The 20,761-nt window shown below is 42.2% G+C and overlaps 1 protein-coding gene across 16 annotated transcripts in view; it reads left to right on the forward strand.

The window, feature by feature from the left end:
• Window positions 1-20,761, forward strand: part of celf6 (CUGBP Elav-like family member 6) — a gene marked incomplete at both ends in the record, with an annotated part of 117,733 nt that overhangs the window by 91,761 nt on the left and 5,211 nt on the right. For 3 of the 16 annotated variants that reach the window (XM_079217237.1, XM_079217246.1, XM_079217249.1), the window contains 7 exons: window positions 832-960; window positions 4,772-4,851; window positions 14,595-14,738; window positions 15,683-15,827; window positions 17,035-17,184; window positions 17,967-18,029; window positions 18,598-18,678. In XM_079217237.1, the coding sequence (XP_079073363.1) occupies window positions 832-960; window positions 4,772-4,851; window positions 14,595-14,738; window positions 15,683-15,827; window positions 17,035-17,184; window positions 17,967-18,029; window positions 18,598-18,678 (792 nt within the window). Of the gene's footprint in view, window positions 1-768; window positions 961-4,771; window positions 4,852-14,594; window positions 14,739-15,679; window positions 15,828-17,034; window positions 17,185-17,966; window positions 18,030-18,597; window positions 18,679-20,761 lie in introns of all 16 variants that reach the window. The other 13 variants (XM_079217252.1, XM_079217239.1, XM_079217243.1 and 10 more) reach the window with 5 other exon arrangements.

The raw sequence follows: 20,761 nt of genomic DNA on the forward strand, positions 1-20,761 counted from the left end.
CTGAATGTTGGTCAGGAATTTTTGAAGAAGCTAGTATTCAACGTCATCCCAATATGCTGTTTAATCACAGCATATTCATGCAAAAATTAGGAAGTCAAATCATTCCTTTGAATTGTGAATCTAGCTTAATTTACAAACAACTTTACACAGAAACGCTTTCACCGTTACTTCTGGAAGGCCAACAGTGGGCAATGTGCACGTCATGTTAGTTTTTTGATTCTACTTGACTCATTTTCTATATATGTTTGATATTTGTTCCCTGACTTTCAGCATTCATACTGAAGAAATGAGATTATCTTCAATTTGTTATCATACGACATTTTACATGTCAGCAGACTTTTCCCAAGTTTATTATGGGATAGATTGTGCTGCAGAGTTTACTGTTGCTTATTATAATTCCTGCTCCTTTGGTGATGAGAAAATGTAACACCATGTTCTCGATCCATGTTCTCTTTCAACTCTGTGACTTAAGCAGCCAGACAATCTAACAGTTTGTCTATGTGTGCAAAATATTCACTCTCTCTTTCTACCTTTACCTGAAACCCACCGCGCTCCAAACATCATCCGTATCAAACGTCACCACGGCAGACTTGAATAGCTCAGTGGAAACAAGAATATATCTCCCTCATCCCGGGGTGGGGAGGCACACCACACATCAGTGAGATCAACAACAATAACAACAGCAGCCGCAGCAGCAGCAGATAAAAGGGGGGGGTTTGAGTTGCACAAGTTCCTCTACGCTCAGCAGAACGGTGCCATCAGCTGTAGCATTTGTCTGTTCTCTCCTTTCTTCCACCCTCCTTCCCTTCCCCTTCCTCTCTTCCTATCCAGAAGACAGGAAGCTGTTTGTCGGAATGCTTGGCAAGCAGCAGAGCGAGGACGACGTCCGGCGGCTGTTCGAGACCTTTGGCCAGATCGAGGAGTGCACCGTCCTGCGAGGGCCTGATGGGGCCAGTAAGGGTCAGAGCCCACACACCTCCCACTATGTCTTTCCCCTGTCTGTCCCTCTTAATCCCTCCGTCTGTCTGTGTGTACGTGTGCTGTCTTTCTTTCTCTTTCTCCTCCTTACATTTTCAGAACCGCGCTTTACCTTCTCTGCACTCATTGACATCGTCTGCGATCCTCTCTGCTCTTCTGAATAACTTATCTTCCCCTCCAGCTATTCTATTTTTTTCACCACCTCTTATGTGTCTCGCAAGCATTTCTTTCATACTTCATTGTCACTGTGCTCCGACACCTCCCCTCGCACTTTCCTTTTTCTCACTACTCTCTGTATTCCCCTTCCCTTTTTTTGCTTTCCTTTCCGAACTTCTTCTCATTTTGCCCCTTCATCAAGGCAGCTCCTCTCACCCCGGGTTTGCACTCGACAAAAACATCACACAACACCTCGTCTTTCAGCGGACCCCTCCTCCTTCTCTTCTTCCTGTTATCTGAAAAGCGGAGGGGTGTAATCATGTTTGTTTCCCACATTCCCGTCATCCCTCCCCAGAGACATCATTGGACCATAATGTCCCACTGTAAATAAAGAGCCAGGCTCTGGGTTTGGCTGCTGTCACTCACTGTGCAGCCGATTTGCCTGCATTCAGGAAGAGCTTATGCGTTCATGTCTGTGGCGTGTGTGCTATTTAGTTAGTAGAGCATAGTCAAATTAAAGGTGGCTGTGAAATGTGCGATGCAGGAGGGATTGTTCTGAGAGCGAGAGGCACCCCCCTCATCCTTTGATGGGTTTGTGTCTCAAAGCCACAATTTGAGCGATAACGCCAGGGATATTGCTTGGAACCTTCCTTTCTCTCTGTTGAGTGTGATTTATTCTCCTACGTGAAGCGTCTGGATGTGTGAAAGGATGTGTGGGAAGGCAAGGTAGAGGGGTTGATAATGTGCACACCTTCTGAGTATATCAAAGAGAAAGGCTGGCTGTATTGAACCACACGCCTATCTGTGTCTACATCTGTTCCTCTCACTGCTAATCCCGGGTCTATTGCTCTGCGTCGCCCCACCGGCCCACTACCGTTCTTTCTCCCTGGCTTGTTTCCTCTTTTGCGTTCTCTCCCTCCCTCTCCGGCTCCCTCTCTTCCAGTCTGCTCAGATGCCTCAAGCTGATTGACAGCACATAAAATTAAATAAGGCCGATGCTGCTGTGTCAGACAGGATCTAGTTTTCTCCCTCATTCGCGCTTTCACTCCTTTTCACCCTGCTGCACCTTGCACCTCATCTCTCGTTCTCCCCTCTTCACATACCATACGTTTCCTGTGTTGGTATTTGTCTCCATTATCACAGGCTTGATCATTACCTCTTCAAGCTTTCACTGCCATAAAATGGAATCTGTAGAGCATTGTTGACTATGAATGCTACCCCCAGACAAAGATCTCGTATATAGGTATCTGGTCCTATCACTCACTGTGCAACAGTCCCACGCAATCATTACGGGATATTACGGCAAATTATTTTGCCAGCCGGCTCGCTTGGGATGAGGTTCCCGTAATTTGAATGAGACAGACCTTGAAATTGACAGTGCTATCTGTTCCATGATGGAGGCTTTGTCCCCAGTTGATGTAAATTTATGCTACTCAGAAGCTTTTCAGCACCCCTCTTCACCCAATAAAAAGGCCGAGAAGTTTAACATCCATCTCTCTATGGCACTGCTCCTCAAAGTACTTTCAAAGTGCAACACTTGCTGCCAGAGTTGAATAGAGCCCTGAATTGTCAGGAAAAATAGAGAGATGGCTTTTAGGTCTATAATTAAGTTGTGTTATAAATGTCACCCATCCAGCGGGATGGAATTCATGCATACATATTATTACCCCGGGAATTCAAAAGGCTGTGCAGATCCTCTCGCTTGAAAGCAATACAATCTCTTTTTTTCCTTTTCCCCACCAAACTCATTCTGAGCCATCAAATTCAAATACTTAAATGTGCACTATAATTCATGAGGTTGTAGAACTTCCAATCTTCTGAGATGTTGTGCTGCGAGTCCCTTAACGTTGTTTTTTCTAGGTCAGGAAAAGCGTGGCTAAAAGCATTGTTTTGTTTTGTGTTTTATTTGGAAGTGAAATGTAAGGACATTGCATGTGTAACATGACTTTGCTCTTGATGGTGTGTGCCAAGCCCTGCAGTGTTCAGGGTCCTTCTGGATGGGCTGAGGTGCTAGGGTCACTGGGATTTTGGCACAAAATCTGATAGCCTTGTTAGGAAACCAGCAGCAAGTTATCTTGCCTTACAAAATAAAAAGGCCTTTGCAAGAACAAACCACCCCTTATTATTTCAACTACAAAGGTTAAATGCATGTGTTCCTTCAAAGACAGACTTGCAGTCAAATGGCACATAGTAGGCTGACACATTTCAGTTGGTCAAATGAAGACCACTCCTGCCTCTACCCAGCGTTCAAATGAAGTAAAAGGGTTTTAAAGTGCTGTGACACAATCAAAGGCTTGTTTGACTTATCTGTGGGCCTCTGTAAATCTATAGAACCTTGAGGACATGTGAGAGTACAGGAAACACATGGCCTTTACAACTCTCCATATTTCTGCACACAACAGTTTCAGCTGCATGTATTTTGTGGATGGAATGTGGAAGGATAAAGGTACCTCAGGTAAAGGTGCAAATTGCCTTCCATTGGATTTGGAAATTATTTAGTTGTTTGTCTGGGAAGCAAAGCTGACTCCTGAGATGTAGAAGTGAACGGGTCAAACATCTCCTGAGCTGGCCTATCAGTGTTTGTAATTCTAATGAATCATCAAGACTCCTTTGGGAAAGGATAAATGCATACGAACATATGTAACCATTTTAAATAGGTATTAGCAGATCTTAAGAAACCAAGGATTGCACTCAGGAAAAGCCTGTCTGGTTCTAAGACGCTGGTGCTTCTCGATTAATGAAAAGGGGGCAGAATTAATCCACAAGTTTGTTAATTAGGTATCTCTTGACTTAACACATGAGCTACCTGAAGGCAAGGATAAGAATAGGACATAACAGAATACCTTGAGCAGTCGATGACGACCATAAAGCTTAGAGAAATAGCTCCTGTTTAATTTAATGGTTTTTGGAAGACTACCACAGTTCAGTTCCAGTGGATTTCACTTCTCTTAATGTTGTAGAAGTTGAGTGCCTGTCCTTACCTACACACTGATACATCATATGTTTAAGATGTAACCTTCTAAAAAAATATCTGCGGGTTATTATAATCTACTTGAATCATTTTTAACATAATTTGAAACGTTAATGCAATGAGGCTCCAGAACACTGCTGCCAACACCCATTCCCTTGTCTTGCAGCCAACTTTTTATGTTGACTTTTTCTTTTGTGCCTTAACTACACAACAGATTTAAGATGATTTGAATGCCCCTTGAGCAAAGCCCCCCTCCATCTGAAATGATGTGCGAGCAAAGATTCGGTTAGATAGGCAGATTATAATACTATGCCTTTGTCATCATAATCTCTTTTATGAGTGACTGCACACAAATCACAATGTGTAAATATTAAACAGATTAATAATCACAAACAAGTCAGGATAGTAAATGCCTTAGCTCCATGCTCCGAAGTGGAGGGGGTGGAATTAGAAATGGGCGAGGGACAGGATGTTCCACGCAGCTAATACTTTCACTACAATTAGACTGATTTATTCAGAGTTATGCGCTGAACACACACATGGCAGAATATATTTACAAACCAGATAACATGAAAACAATTGTAATGAATGGTGTTCCCCCCATATTCAAGGCCCTTCCCTGATGTTGTGCTCCTCCTCTCTATTTCTCTTTTTCTGTGTATACAGGCTGCGCTTTTGTCAAGTTCTCCAGCCACGCAGAAGCACAGGCCGCCATCAACAGCCTGCATGGTGGACAGACTATGCCTGTAAGTAATCACATTCACAGCAAATGTTCTAACAACTGAAATTAGTGTATTTCAACACAGTTGGAAACAATTTCACAATCAATGTGGACAGTCATATAGATAATTTTGCAAGTGATGTGATGTCACTTGGATGTCTACACCAGCTGTTTTTGCCTGTGGTCTCACTTTAATGAAATGTTTGAGATAGACTGGGATAAAGTTCACAACAAAGATCTGTGAACAATTTTTGATCGTGTTTTCTGTTTTCCAATCCACATGCATACAGCCACTGGAGGGAGTACGACTCTTTTTAAAATTCAATACTGAATGTCTTTGTCTTTTATGTGTGGAAAAAATCCTATACACAAAATATACCAGAATTTCTTAATTTCCTCTTTACTACCCTGCAGTATGTGTATACAGTGTATTATATGGCAGCACTTTATATTAAGGTACATATTCACTATAAATTGCATGCATATTATTAGCATATTGTCTCTTCATTCATCTTATATAGCACTAGTAATGCCTTATTCTGCATGACCATATTTTACAACTACTTAAAAGAAGTTTCCCTCAATAATCTCCCAATCACTGTTTATTAATAGTGAGTAAGGAATTTGTTCTACATGACTTGTGGTCATCACATGCTTTGCTAAGTGCTGGGCTTATAGGGTCAAAGAATAATCATTCTCCTTTAACAACACTTGATACATATGGCCTATTCTTATGGAACAAAACACTCAAAGTGTTAATAGTCTCCAAACAACTCTGAATTAATTAGCTCATAACTAATTCAATAGTAGTTTGACACTGATCAACCCACACGGGTTCCCTATTCTAAAGTTGCCTCCTCTTTACACTATCCAATATAGCAAACAACTACTTCATTTAACAGACCCTATTTTGTCACTTTCACTCAATATTAATTTCCCCCTCTGCTATTCAAAATAACTTTTCACCAGACAGATAGAGAGCGTTTAAAGTCTTATAAAGATATGATTATACCACACATTAATCCTTGAATGTGACCTGAGCAGATGTTGAACTATACAGATATGATGCAGTTTGATATGAAGTTGAGACTGAAGTTGTGGAATAATGGAAATAGAGTATAGAGACGATATAGCACAAACATATACTAAAATGATACTGCAGGCATGAGTTTGTTCTTTGCTTAAATTCCATAGCATGCTTTCTACAGAATTTTGTGAATAATAGAAACAGCATTTTAATTGAAACAACTAACCAATAACTATTTGATTATGATAAGCCTTTCTTCAAATGTATTGACGAGGTTATGGTTGCATTCCACATATAATTTCCACTTGCTTACTGTAGTTATAATATATATATATATATATATGTAGTCATAAACTGTGGACATACTCACCTTGACTTTACCCATTGGATCAAGGGTGGAGTAAAACCAAACGCTGACATTTTTATGCAACCTAAATGTTAACAATTAACTATCATGAACTCAAAACACACTGCATGTTGAAAGGGTTGAAGCTTTTAAACGAAAACACAGACAACACCCAAAAACGGACAAGGATATGGCAGCTCCCTAAAGCATACCCTGCCTTATTATTTGCCCTATTTTACTCTAACATCATTAGCAAAATGAACATCATGCTCCATTGAAGAAGACATGAAACTAGCGACTGAGATCATGAGCTCATGTTTACTGAGGTAATAAATCAAGAATTATTTTTCCACCGGAAGAGTCACCCCTGCTGGCATTTAGAAATAAAGCAAGTTTAAGGCAGGACCACACTGGCTTCACTTTTCAGAATTGGAGGTTGCTGCCTGACACAAGCCTTAAGCTTATCGAGTTCCTACAGCTAATGTGTTTGTTAACAATTGTCCTACTTACCGTACATGTCCAGAAGAAACCATCTGTTGACTGTAATATAAACTGGTATTAAAGTCCTGGATTTGTCCAAACACTGCTGAAAAAAAAAGAACAGATGAACCATAAGAAATACACATAAGACTTAAATAAGGCACATTAATAAAATTAACTTAAAAGAACAGTTAAATGCATAAGAGTAGCTTTCAGGAGCTTTTCAGGATGTAATTATTTGGTTGTTGAACATTTTCAGGCAGGTTGTTCAAAACCTAGATTTCAATTGATTTAAGTAGACTGTGGAAAAAACCCATAGCCATCTGCCAGAAGACATCTGGATACAACTTTGGTAATATGGGATAAATTGTCTCTGATATAAGTGATACAGTTGAGGAAACTTTCAGTTAAAAAAATGATAGCCAATCAGTGAAAAAGTGATAAAAACGGATACTGTACTGCGAGTGGGAGACAAGTGCAAGACCGCATTTTGCTTAAGCTAAATAAAAACAAACGAAGGCACGGATTTCCTCTCTTGCCTCAGGAAATAGTCCTCAGTCCAAAGTTAATAGTTTGAACAGCTCTCTTAACCTGTTCCTGAATATTAAAATGAGTGTGAAATTAGTTGCCTTGCATTGGAAGACAGTGTGTCATCTTCATGGTGAAGCAATGAAATTGAGAAAGTAGGCCAAATAAGATTATTTCAGAATTGGTGTAATTACCTTTTGACACTGTGTATGCTGCCAAGACCATTCATGGGAATGGCTAGTTAGAATCCCGTACACCTAGATATAAATGTGTCATCAGCATATCAGTGACATTTATTTCATTATCTCCACCAGGAGGATCATGCGATCGGTGTGTGTGTCAGTGTGTGTGAGTCAGTGACTGAGTGTGTACCTCTGTGTCGATCCATGGTATCAATCTTGTCTTTTGCTACAGCTCAATGCAAAACATTTTGGGTGGCCAGTTATGACTACATGCTCAAGGACCTCCTGTAGTTGCGGTGACTCAGACCTTTTATTGCCTGTGTTATACTGCTGACGCCTTACTCTCTACTTTTAACTGCTAACACAGCTTGAGTGCATCACTGACCCCTAGCCGCAACATTGTGACCAGATACACAGTGGGGAAGACAGTTTGCATACGTTCATTGATTCAAACAGTGTATTTGACCATCAGCTAATAGCTAACGGAACAAACTACCAGTACATGCTGCTGAGTACCTTACAGCCTCGACTGAGTGCACCTTTCTATTCCTGTTTGTTTTTGATATGTCCAAATAGAATCATGCCTGGATATTTAAATGTAAAAAAATGTTCTCAGGTGGAGGTCTGAGATGAACTGCATATTCATTTTTAAATTAAACCAGTGGCAAGAATGCTAAAAATGATAGATAACATAACAGGGCTTTTGAATATTTTGTATTACGGATGGGACAGGTAGGCTTCATGCATGTCACTGCCTTCTATAACATGGGAGATAAATAATTAGCAGTGAGAAACCCTCAGCCCCTGTTCAAAAGCTGCTTACTGTGAAACAATATAAAAAAATGAAAACACTTGAACATACTTATCAAGTGAGGCTTCATTCCAGTGACTAGAAGGGAGGTTAACAAGTAAGTCAATGATATTGAAAAGCACCCTAGATTGTGGATGGATCTTCTAAATAAGGTCAGATTAATAAATTGCTTTTGTTTCATTAACAGCTTCCCGATAGATATAGTAATATTGAGGGACAGTCGCAGTTTATCAGCCTTCCATTAACTTTCAGCTTTTCTACATTCTTCATAGCTTGGGTATCATCTTTTCAAGAGTTTTTATATTGTTATGTTACGACATAATGTGAAGTTGTAAATACTTTATATAGCTGCTCATCAGTTGTTAATCTGATTGCATAGGAAACACTTCACTCAAGCTAGAGACATAGACCACAAAAACAAGTGTTAGTTATCATGGCTCACATATTTTATATTACATAGAATCATACAGCATGCTGAGATATAATGAGAGGACAAGACCTCACCAGCAATGCAAGAGAAAGGTGCAGGAATCACTATGTTCAGTGGACTGTATTGCACTACAAAATAGATGTAAATGTAAATGCCTTTTAGAGGTGTGGAATGTACTTTAGATGTAAGTATACAAAGAATTGTGAAGAGTCTGTAATGGTTTTCAGTATACAGCAGTTATGAGACGCATGAAATAGCAATAGTTGGTGTTGATTTGTTTAGTTGAAGAATGAGGCCACAGAACCTGTAATTCTTGTCAAGCTGCAGTTAATTACGAATTGGACATACTTCTGTCGGGCTTGAACAAGGCCACCAAAAAGGCTTAAGTAAAAGAAATTATGAATTACGAAGCATCTCCCTGCCAGTGCTGGATGTATGTTGAGTACTGCACAGCTGGACACACACGTGAGCACACACTCTTTCTGGCAGACATTCACACCTTCACACACTTCACTGATGTTCTGCAATAAATATTTACGGATGCTTCCTGGCAGCCAGATAGTGTCCTGGAAGCCAGATGTAATTTACACATCTTTTTGATGTTGCCTCATTTTGCATTACATTGAAGTAGTGAGGGAAGGAAATAAGTGGTAAAGTCGGTTTAACTGTGTGTGTAGTTGTTGTGCAAAATAACGACCAAACTTTTTGGCTTGTAAACCACAAGTGGCAGCTTTTAATAAGCAGTGGGCCGTGAGCCAAAGAATAATCATGTGGCAAACTGATCGAGCACAATTATGACAGGCATCTTCCCGGAAATTTTATTATAATCAAGATATTTACCTTGTACTCAAAATATCTTGTCGAATCAATCAACAGAATAGGTTTACATACAGACGATTTCCATAATTTGACTCCTCTGTCTGTTAGTTTTGCTATCTTGTACAGATTTGGCTCCTGCTGACTACTTCTGTGCTCCACGTGTATGCGTGTGTTGCTGTGGCCCAGGCACAGTTGCATTAGGTAGGACATGTGAGCCACCTGAGGTCTGCTGCAGATGAATCAGAATCAGAAACCGTTTATTGCCAAGAATGTTTGCACAAACGAGGAATTTAGTTAGGCGGAAGGTGCATACATTAGACTAGACATTAGACATTAGACGAGACATACAGCAATCAACGGCAGCAACAGTGCACGAACTGCATGAACTGTCCAAGGCAACATATGGAGCCCCAAACAGACCCGGGGCAGATCAAGAGCCATCCAAAAGTTCATTAATAAACTATATTATCCATAGCTCGTTCCCTCTATCCCTGCACCTGTTATCCTTCTCTCCTCAAATCCAACTTCCTCTCAGATTAATAGGCAAGGTGGCCATTAGTATCCAACTAAGGCTTTGGTACCAATGGGGGATGCAGTTAATTTGGATAATATCACTGCCACATGTCGTCAACAACAGACAAACAGGAGGCAGGATTCAGAGAGTAGGCTGCCCTGCTCACTGCCTGCTGCCAGCTGTGAGGTCTGGATGAACCTTGGAACAAAGAGTTGTCTCTCACTCCCTCTCTGTCCCTCTCTCCCTCTTAATGTTCTCTCTCCAGCATCTGTGTTACCTGGCACACACACACATGCCATGAATCATACCTGCACCAAAACACGCTGGCCCAAAATGAAAGGCTTTAATGAAGCTTAAGGGCAAGGGATGCCACCGAAGGGCATGAGCTGATAGAGTAGGTCATAGCTTTAATTGATGTTTATCGCAGATTGGTGGTGCTTCCAAAATTAACTTAAAAGGTGATTGGGCACAGAACAGGCGATCTCCCTGGTTCATCTGTTGAATTACAGTAGGGCTGCAGAGGCACAGGTGGCAAAACTTCAAATGGCAGAGCCGGGGGCAGGCAGACAGCACCCGGCAAATTGCAGACATTGTCATGTTCGGTGTCACAGCGTGGCTGACAGGGCCTGTGGAGCTCGCCGGTGTTGGCAGCAACATGAGCGTGCATGTGTGTGATACTATAGTTCCGGATTAATGAGAGATAAAACTAAGCCAGAGAACATTGTCACTGTAACACACAATTCATCAAATGCTACATGAAACTACTGTAGTATCTCAGCAGGCTTCCAGCTGACATACTACATGGAGTTTTGTTTTTGCGCTCCTCACATATTGTTGTGGAAACTGTTATTTACAAAATGCTGTGAAAGTGAAAACACCATTATGAATGACAGTATTGTTCTTCTGTGTACTTTGGCTTGATGCAGTGTAGCAAAAGTATGTGGTGGACAGCCCGGCCAGACCAAGACAGCAAAGTTCGGTGTTAATGAGGGATAATCCTCCCATGAGGCTAACAGAGCTGTAGCAAGGTTCAGAGAGTTGAATATGAAGCCCACAGGGGGTTCATCCAATTACCAAACAAACTTGTTATGGTGTATTCAATTAATTTCTAACAAATTCTCAATTAACACTTTTCAGAGTCTTTAAGTCTGTGGAACCTGAGAGAATTACTGAAGTTTCACAGTAGCTGAATGGGGAAGAAAGAAAGGTTCTTTTCACATTCGATATGCTTTTCCAAATGACAGTTTTTCCTTCAATGAGTGTGGCATTGCATTGTACTGTGTTAAGCCTCTGTAGAGGATGGAAAAGGAGTGTCTGTTTACCTGTTAGTAAACACTTAACACCAGTGTCTTTGTATCACGGTAAAGCAGAGATAAAAGCATAATGCCATTTCACTGGTGTAGTTGAGCTCTAATCCCTCAATTACTGGTGTGTATTTTCCATCTACACATTTGGCAGCCTATACACAAACCAATATGTGAGATTTTCACAAGTCAAGTGTGTTGTTCAAGAAATTAGATTAGTTTTTGAACCTGTGACAAATTCCTTAGTTGTAGCTGTCAAAAGTGAAGGCTCCCTGTTGGCCCTTATCAAATTCAGCAAATTCATTTTCTCTCCAGGTATAGGAGTCATACCGGTGGAGGTTATTATTCTGTTTGTTTGTCAGCTTGTGATTTTCTGCTACCAGTGAGGACTGGCTGCTTTGCATCCAGTGCCTGTTGTCTGCTGCCACCTGTTCCTTCATTACCTGGCCACATATTACTCTTTCTTTATGTGGTTAGAAACACTTGATCCGTGAAGGGGATTGCACTCTGAAATCTACCTTTTCTGATTAGGCTGGATTTAGTCAGAATACCTCTGCTTGAGAGGATATGAAGTTCACCTGTTCAGAGGTGAGGATGAGAGGAAAAGTCATTTCATTATTTCAGAAGGGATAGTTTGGCTTTCATGCAATGAAATGCAAGACTCTGACATGAGTGGCAATGCTGACAACACCTGCAGAGGTTGTTGTGGTGCTTTAATGTTGCTGCCAAGTCTGTTCAGAGTAGACATTGCAGACTGGGTCTCCTCCCGTGCTGTCGTCTACAGCAGAGCAATCTGCTGGGAGAAGTCAGACCAGGCCAGACTCGCCTCATCTCACGTCACGGTGCAGTAAGTACAGGCAGCCTCGGGCTTTCACAGTCCCGATGCTTACAATGCATTCTTCATGAGGTATTAAATGAATATACGAATACGCAGATACACAAAGCAGAAAATGAATGTGATCTAAATGCCAGACCCCCATGCTGTGGGCAGGCTTAAGCAACAACGCTGGAGGAGGATGTTTGCTCTGTGCCAGCCTCATTAAATTCAACAGCCCAGTCCCTTCAACTGGTCCACAAAGTTGAGAAAGAACGGAGAAAGGTCAGGAGGTGGGATGAAATGAAATTAGAAACGGAAAAACTGTGCCGCTAACGCCGCCACGTCGGAGTATTGATTTAGTTAATTGAAATGGCATCGAGGGAGAAACACCAGATGGGTCTCCTCTGGCCTGAGGTGGGGTGCTGGCTCGCTCCGATAGGATCCCATCTGAGACGCACTGTCCCTGGGGTCCATGCTGATGCCTTCCTTCATTCCCCAGCCTCTCTCTCACATTTATCTGCGGCCAACGCATTCTCCTGCTTGTGTTATTATAATGTGTGTTTGACACTCTCCACATGAGTTAGTCGAAAAGCTTACATATAAGCCTCTGAACAAGACCTTGCTTGTTTGAGTCTTTGCATTCAGAAAATGCAGATGTCTTAAATATAAAACAATTATAGAAAACAAAAAATGATGACAGGGGTAATGTAGGCAAAAAACAACACACTTCTGCCGGATTAATATATGACTAGATATATTCTGTCAGGTTTGCTGCTGCAGCAGCCATGACTAACCAAACCACAAAGCACGAAACCACCCTGGCAAACTGCCCTCTCAATGGCATATCACTTAGCTGTTCCTGTTTAAAATTGCATGAAGCGCTTAAGAAAATAGGACAGACTTTTTGTATGAATTACAATAAAATGGCATAAAGTTAAGCGGCATAACAGTGAGACTGGAACTGTTTGTTCAGTGGCTGAATACACATACATATACAGACACACACACACCCTTCCTGTGCAGTTGCCATATTGCCTCGAGTTTGGTCTAGCTTTTTCAATTTCAATTTCTTATACAGAGTCACATCAACCTGTGTAAAAAAAAAAAAAAACAGGTGCATCACTCAAACTGGTCAGCCTAGTCATTCTCTGTCACTGTGTCCTCTGCACTCACATTCTCACTTTCTACCACAAAAGAAAATATGGAAATCTAAATCAAAGCCTGAATTTGTCCTGACCCTGTCAGGATGAGACATTTTGTGAAAGATGAATCCAAGTTATGATCATGGAGTCCTTTTCTCCCCATGTCTTTGCTTTTATGATCTTACTAATCATATCCTGACTGCCCCCTGGCTGCCTGTGTCCTTCTGTCCTGGTGGTGCTCCGTGCTCTTTCCCAGCATGCATTGCCTGTAATTAAATAGCAGCCTGGTCCTCTTGACAGTGTCTGTGGCTGCTTTCTCTGCCTAGCAGCCTCTGCACTCTCTTTCTCTGTGTCTATCTCTCCGTCTTTCACTCACACAGAGACACCCTCCCCGCTGCTCTCCTTGCCTGGATGTCACATGAGGAACTGACTCTGGTCTCTGTCTCTCAAATGATTTAATTGGATGCAAACTCAGGAGCACAGACATCAATACGGAACTATATCTGCCATAAGGCAGAGCCATAAGTCAATACTTCGCCCTCCACATGCCGAAGGCTTTTGTCAGACCTAATTACCTTGTACTGTATTCAGCTGAGCTTCACCACTGGGGGACTCGGACTGTGGGATCTGGGATCACAGTTCACTTCCAGTGTGTACAATGGAGTTGGAAAGTTCGCAAAAGCAAATATCATTCACTATTCTCTTCCATTTAAAGCTGACAGTTAAATGACTGCAGTCATGAGAAGTGCATATTCACTTCCACTGGCTTCCTTGCCTCAGAGATATTAGCTCTCTAAGGCTTGAATGTTGTGTACACTGGACATCAGATGACAAATCAACCACGTGTTCACCACTGTTTCCACTTCACGGTCTTCTAGAGTGTTCCTACTCACTCACCTTTTAAATAAAGATGTGCTGGTGCACTGCTATAGATCAGCGATACATCTTTTGTATTATGGAGCCTGCATTTTGTTGTAGGTTATTTCCCAAAGGAAACACACACATTGTTAGATAGCTATTTATTCACTCCAAAGATGTGCACAGACAGTTGTGGCTAACAAACACAAGCTCATTAGCTGGCTGGCCAGCTGAAGTGGCAGGTGCAATCTGCAAAACGCTGCTGATTGAAAGTAACCATGGTAGTTGCAAAAGTTAGTATGAGTTATCCTACTTTGTTGAAACTTTAACAGCCCAGTCAACTTATTATATATCTATTCTATTCATCTTTTAATCTGTCTTGTTCTATGTTTATTTGCATTTTTTAATCTCCATCGAGCCATTGAAAATCAGGACACTATTGCAAATAATTAAACTACAAAACTTGAGTTGCACATTTCACTAACCTTCTAAATATGCGTGCCCCTCTAGGGTGCCTCGTCCAGTCTGGTGGTCAAATTTGCAGACACTGATAAGGAGAGGACCCTGCGCAGGATGCACCAGATGGCAGGCCAGCTTGGCATCTTCAGTCCCATGACCATCCAGTTTGGGGCCTATGGCGCCTACTCTCATGCTGTAAGTCTCAGCCCGGCGGGGGAGGAGACGGTGAGCTTTAAAAAAAATGAAAACAACTGTTGTGTTTTGAGGTTTGAATTCATGATTTATCCCAATAGGCATGTGCCACTCCCAGCAACAGCTCCTTAAGTGATTCACACTATTAAATGGCTGTTTGAGTCCACATTTGCAGAGGCTTTACAGAAAATGCTGCACTTCTTTTTGCATTGTGTCTTTTTATCCCTTCATTTGTCCAGAGAAGCTGCTTATCATGCATGGTTAGCAATACACTGTTTTATTTCCATATGGTTGTGAGCATCCATTTCTTATTCACTTTCCATTCCCACATTTTATGACTTGGTCTGTGAATTTAAACTGCCAACCCAAGCTAGCCTCTTTAACTTTTCATCTTCTTACACATATGGTTTTACACTCAAACAGAGGTGCACTTCATTACCAAGAACCCACACCTGCTCACTCCCTACCTCTATCCCTGCCAGCCAACCCATCCCTATTTCATATTCACACATGAAAGTCACAGCCTGAGTTAGGAGTCTGTGAGATGTTGCACTCGCACAGTAGCCAACAACTCACCCTGACAGGTGAGAATCGCCCACTCGCACAAAATCTCTCCACTAACTCTGCCACGGTGGCATAGCTCTACATATACAGGACATATAGATATACATAGTCTTCAGCTTGCGAAACTCATCTCAACGCAGCCTTTATCTTGTGTCAGTATAATGAGCACAAGGCCAGAGCAGTGTTACATTAGCTGGGGAGCAACGCTGCAGGGCAACACGGACCACTCTGTACAAGAACAAGGCCTGGACCAAGCAAACAGTGATGTGAGAGTAAACATGCTCTGGTCCTGCGGCTATTTCACCCTCCTTTCCTTTTCTGTCCTTCCTTCCGTCCCTCGCACCCTACGCCTCTCCCCCCACTGCTCTGTAATCCTACAGCAGATGATGCAACAGCAAGCAGCCCTGATGGCAGCAACACAAGGGTCCTACATGAACCCCATGGCGGCCATCGCTGCCGCACAAATGCAGCAAATGGCAGCTTTCAATGTCAACGGCCTGGTGGCTACTCCCATGACACCGTCCTCAGGTACACCAACAGGCGCACACACACAAAGGCACGTGCAAACACACAGGGTTCCTCTCTCCATTTCTCACCACTGCCCTGGAACATTTTCATCATTAGCAAGAATTATAGAAGCAGTAGTAATGTATTCATTCAAGGCCCTTCTGCTTTTGCCCTTGTTACATGTTGTAAGATATGGGCTCCATTTTCTGGGCTGAAGCAGACATTGCCAGTGTCAAACTAAAGGAAGCCGGGGTGTATACTGAATGGGGCACGATAGGAGAAGATATACAGCATTCCCTGACACTCATTGGCAGCCACATTACAGTGTCTCTCTCTCCTCCTCTTGCTCATTATCTCTCTTTCGCTCTCTTGTCTGTCCGTCGCTCTCTCCCTCTGTGTCTCTGTGACAGTGTGTGTTTTCTGGGAACACAGCCAATCCGATGACTTTGGATGCAGAGTCCTTGGCTTATACAATATAAGAGCAAAGATTTGTGTGAGATAATCCTGGACCCCAGTCTGAACTATCTTTTTGGCCCTTGTCATGAGGAGCTTTGATGGCTCGACACTAAGTAGGCAGGCCGCCTGAAGGCAGGGTCATTGCAAATGTATTAAATAAAGTGGCTTGACGCTGTACCTGGCATTTGTAATCCACAAGGCCTACATATACCAGGTAATGCCTATCAAACATAATCCTACATGACTTAAATGCCCTTCACCTGGATTAGAAAAATAATATAAATCCATCAGCACAAAAGGGCACAGACTTGGGATATCACCACAAGGAGGAAAGAAGAGGATGCACAGGTCTCTACATCCAATATAGTACATTAGGTACCTTTTCTTGTGAGTCAGTTTTGTCCCACTACTTTTTACACCTTCAGAAGTACAGTTATATAAAAATATACCTTCAAACAAGGTTATTATGTTCAGAAAATCAGAGCACTACCCTTATTATGTTCTGTTACTGTGGAGGATGAGTGTTCTTTGTCCCTGTGCCACCTTCACATGGACTTGCAGTGTGCTACCATGACTGATTTAGTACTTGTAGCTTTAGTTCAGGTTGAGTTGGTACCAATTTATACCAAACTACACTGCACCTCCATGGTGGGTCAAAAGGTATGAATTTGTGCTCATGAGGGCCAATTATATGCCTGTTATACACTAGTACATTTGTGAAAAACATTTACAAAAATATACTTGGAGCATGTTTGACTGTATCCATTTGCAGGCACCAGCACACCCCCTGGCATCTCTGCCACAGCCGTGCCCAGTATAGCCACCTCTATCGGGGTCAACGGATTCAGTGCCCTCCCTCCTCAAAGCAACGGGCATCACAACTCTGAGCCCATCTACACCAATGGTATTCACCCTTACCCAGGTGAGCCAATCAAGTCCACATATAAGAAACATGACATACATTTGTAATATCTAAAGCCATGATACTGAACCTGATACTCACAATTAGCTGCTTGTACTGATTGATGGAGGGGTGTGAATTATTCTAGTGTTGCACTTGATCTGAATAAGAACATCACCTAATTGCCACGATGCAAGTTCAACACGTCAGTGGTGACACATTGAATTATATCTCTTGGCACTGTAAAACTTGACAAGAGACCTTTTTTGAATTCACACTCTCATTACTTCTTTTTCTGATCTGAATTGAAGTGTTTAAGGCTTGAGGGTCAATCAACAGTGTCTGCTGCAGATTTCTGAGCGGCCATCCCCAGTATCATGATGAATCCATCAGTTCATCCATCAGTCCATTATGGTTAATTTGATGCGTCTCGGCTCGTCCTCGGCTTCTCAATGTTGCCCGGGACTGATTTCTGAAGAATTGACAGACACACACTCCCCTTTGCAGCATTATGCAAAGGCAGCTGCAACTGTAATGAACTACAAAGTGGTTTGTTTGGCATGTTGTTAATATTTGATGCAAACATCTGGGGCGAACAGGCATTTTGAAGAACTGAAATATGACAACCCAAATTTCTCCCACTCCCTGTGTGATCTTACCCCCTGATGGTTCTCTACAGCTAAGCCAATTTATGTCTCGCTCTTTAACATTCTCTCTGTCTTTGTGTCTGTCTTGACCATTCCCTGTCCTCTCGCTGTCTCTCCTGCTTACATTTCTCGGTCTCTTTTTTCGTCTCTCTGCAGCACAGAGTCCAACAGTGACCGACCCTCTCCAACAGGCTTACGCTGGTGTCCAACACTATGCAGGTGATCTGTTTCTCCCACCTCCTCTGTCTCACTTCCTCCATCTGTCTATTTCCCTCTCCCCTCTCCGGTTCTGTTTGCCACATCAGTAGACACTATGACACGTAGAGATAGCCGGACAGCCAGCCAATTTCCTCCCGGATTAGGATACTTTACATTAGGATTGCAAAAGGATTTTCAGTTGACTTGATTAAACACCCGCACAATACAAATCTTACTTCCAAAAGTACACCGAGAGCTGAGGATCTGAACCTGCCATAGCCTCCTACATGAGATGACACAGACCTCTCACAACCACTGCTTTCTGCCTGACATCAGCTCTCATTAACACGGTGTGCGTTTCCCTTTCTTTCTTTGTGCGTCCGCTTAGTTGAACTGCACTCCACTCTGCCATACTCTTTGTGTAGTGATCCACAAGCCAAATGAGCCCAGGCTCCCAGTCATAATGCAATGTATTTATGCAATGTCTCGAGGACGCAAATGAACAATGGAATAATGATTTGAGTTTTGTTGTGTCAAATATGAAAATAGAGATGTGAAAAATTCCACTCTGGTTCTCCCTTTGCAACAGCAGCCTACCCTGCCGCCTATGCGCCAATCAGCCAAGCGTTCCCCCAGCAACCAACCATCATTCCCCAGCAACAGAGGGAAGGTAAGAGCAAGCGCGCCCACCCAAGATAAAAGGTGATAATTGCCATGTTCCATTCTAATGTAGCTGTGCTGCTTTGAATTAGCGAGGGAGGGAAAAGGCTGGCTGGGGAAAATGTGAGAAAAAGGCTCCCCATTTAAAGAGAAGAACATTAGCAGTGAGATGGAAAGTTACTCTGTCATTATTCAAAAACTGCACTAATTCAAACTCGCAGTGTTGGACTGCTTAATCAGTCCATTACAATGTGTTTAAGTGGTTATAAATATTCATCAGATTAATTAGCTGCATGCATAATCATTTATTACCATTCCTAGTGTAGTGTTCGTTCTTATGCCACAGCATCAGATGTAATAAAGCATAGGATATACTGTGCTGGTAAATCACTCTTTTTTTACGTCATTTGGGTCCGTTTTAATTATTCATCTATATGATTGTATGAGACAGCATAGAGTGGCATGGATATTAAAGTGTCTCAAACATTGCCAAGAACAAAAGTTAGTATATGTTTACAATGTGTCTGGAGTGTGAGTGCATGCCAGGGTCACAGTGCAGAAATGTATGAAGAAAGTATAGAGAGACACAAACATATCTCACAATGTCAGCAGTTTATTCCCGTTGCATGCAGGCTTAATTTCTCACCATCGAAAAAACACACTGCTGTTAAAAACATCTTATCTCTCACTGCTAATTTTAAACATTTTCATAATTCGTTAGAACTTCAGAAGTCATGACACACACACACACACACACACACACACACACACACACACACACACACCTCTTGGTTGAGCCAGTGGCCTGTCTTTCTGGCCTTCTCTGGGTTTTGGCTGCGCTCCCAGTCCGTCTCGGTCCGCTGCCACAGTCTGCAGCCTTGCCATTTAACAAGAGGCACCTAAACCTGAACACACAGGCACAGTCTAGCCTCAGCTTCATCCTCCCTCTGAAAGACAATAATTGCAACAATGCAATATATCTGTCTGTGTCTGCGAAGAAAATCCCACCAAATCCGAAAATCTTATTTTAACCAGACACATTTTTACTGTGCTATTTGAAAAATGTGTCCTTTTCACTTCAGTGGAGTATTTTAGGCAGACAACAACACTTTCTGACATTCTGAATTTTTCATAACAGACAGTAAAAAGTCTCCATTGCATTATTATTTTTGGCTATCTTCTAGACATATAGCACAACAGCGCTGTAGAATTTTAAATAATCAAACATACTATTTCCTTTGCTGAGTAATACATATAAAAAAATACATATGAAATATTCATAAGGTCATAGTTGGTGTACAAACTTTAATTAAAGTTCAACATTATTATTTATTGGGTAAGAGTGCAGTCTACAAGAAGAACTATTGTATGATTTAATACTCATACATATATCCACTGTCACCAACATGCAGTGCTTCAAGAATGAAACCACTCTTCTTCCACACAGCTGAAAGGACAGGACTTGCAAACATGGAAAAGGCAGATATGTTTTCATGCAATCATCAAGAAAATGTGGTGTTATGTCTGTGAGGAGTTTTGAAACAACATGGGAGCTCATGTGGAGCTCGTCCAACCTATCAACCATCATACCCACCAGTTGGAGACATTTCTTTACACAAACCACTTCTTTCTAAAAGCATGCATTTTAAGACACCTAAACCTAAACAGACAGAACTGAGATTCAGCCTTTAAAGAAAAAAAGATCGCCACTTTGTCAACCCGTGTGTGTGCGTGTGTCCTCTATCTTGCCGAGGCATAGCAGCAGTACAGCCAGCCACCACGGCTGCCTTCTTATCAGCCTTCTCACCACCCGCAGTCTCATCTCGTCAAGCTATCACCCAGAGCAATGAGACAGGAGGGAACGCTAGCCAGGCAGCCAGCTGCAAGCATACTGTCCCCGAGTCCATCACATCTCTTGCTCTCTCTCTTTGTATGTCCACGTCTCTCCCTCCCTCGCCCTCTCCCTATCTCTCTCCCTCTCTCCCTCTGTCTCTCTCCAGTTCATGCCTCCCTTTATCCAGATTGGCCTGTACAATATGTGGCAGCTGGGTGGATGAGTGTGGAGGGATGGAGAGAGATTGGAAGACAGTCCT

This window comes from Taurulus bubalis (assembly GCF_910589615.1).
Source record: "Taurulus bubalis genome assembly, chromosome: 4".
Lineage (NCBI taxonomy): Eukaryota > Metazoa > Chordata > Actinopteri > Perciformes > Cottidae > Taurulus > Taurulus bubalis.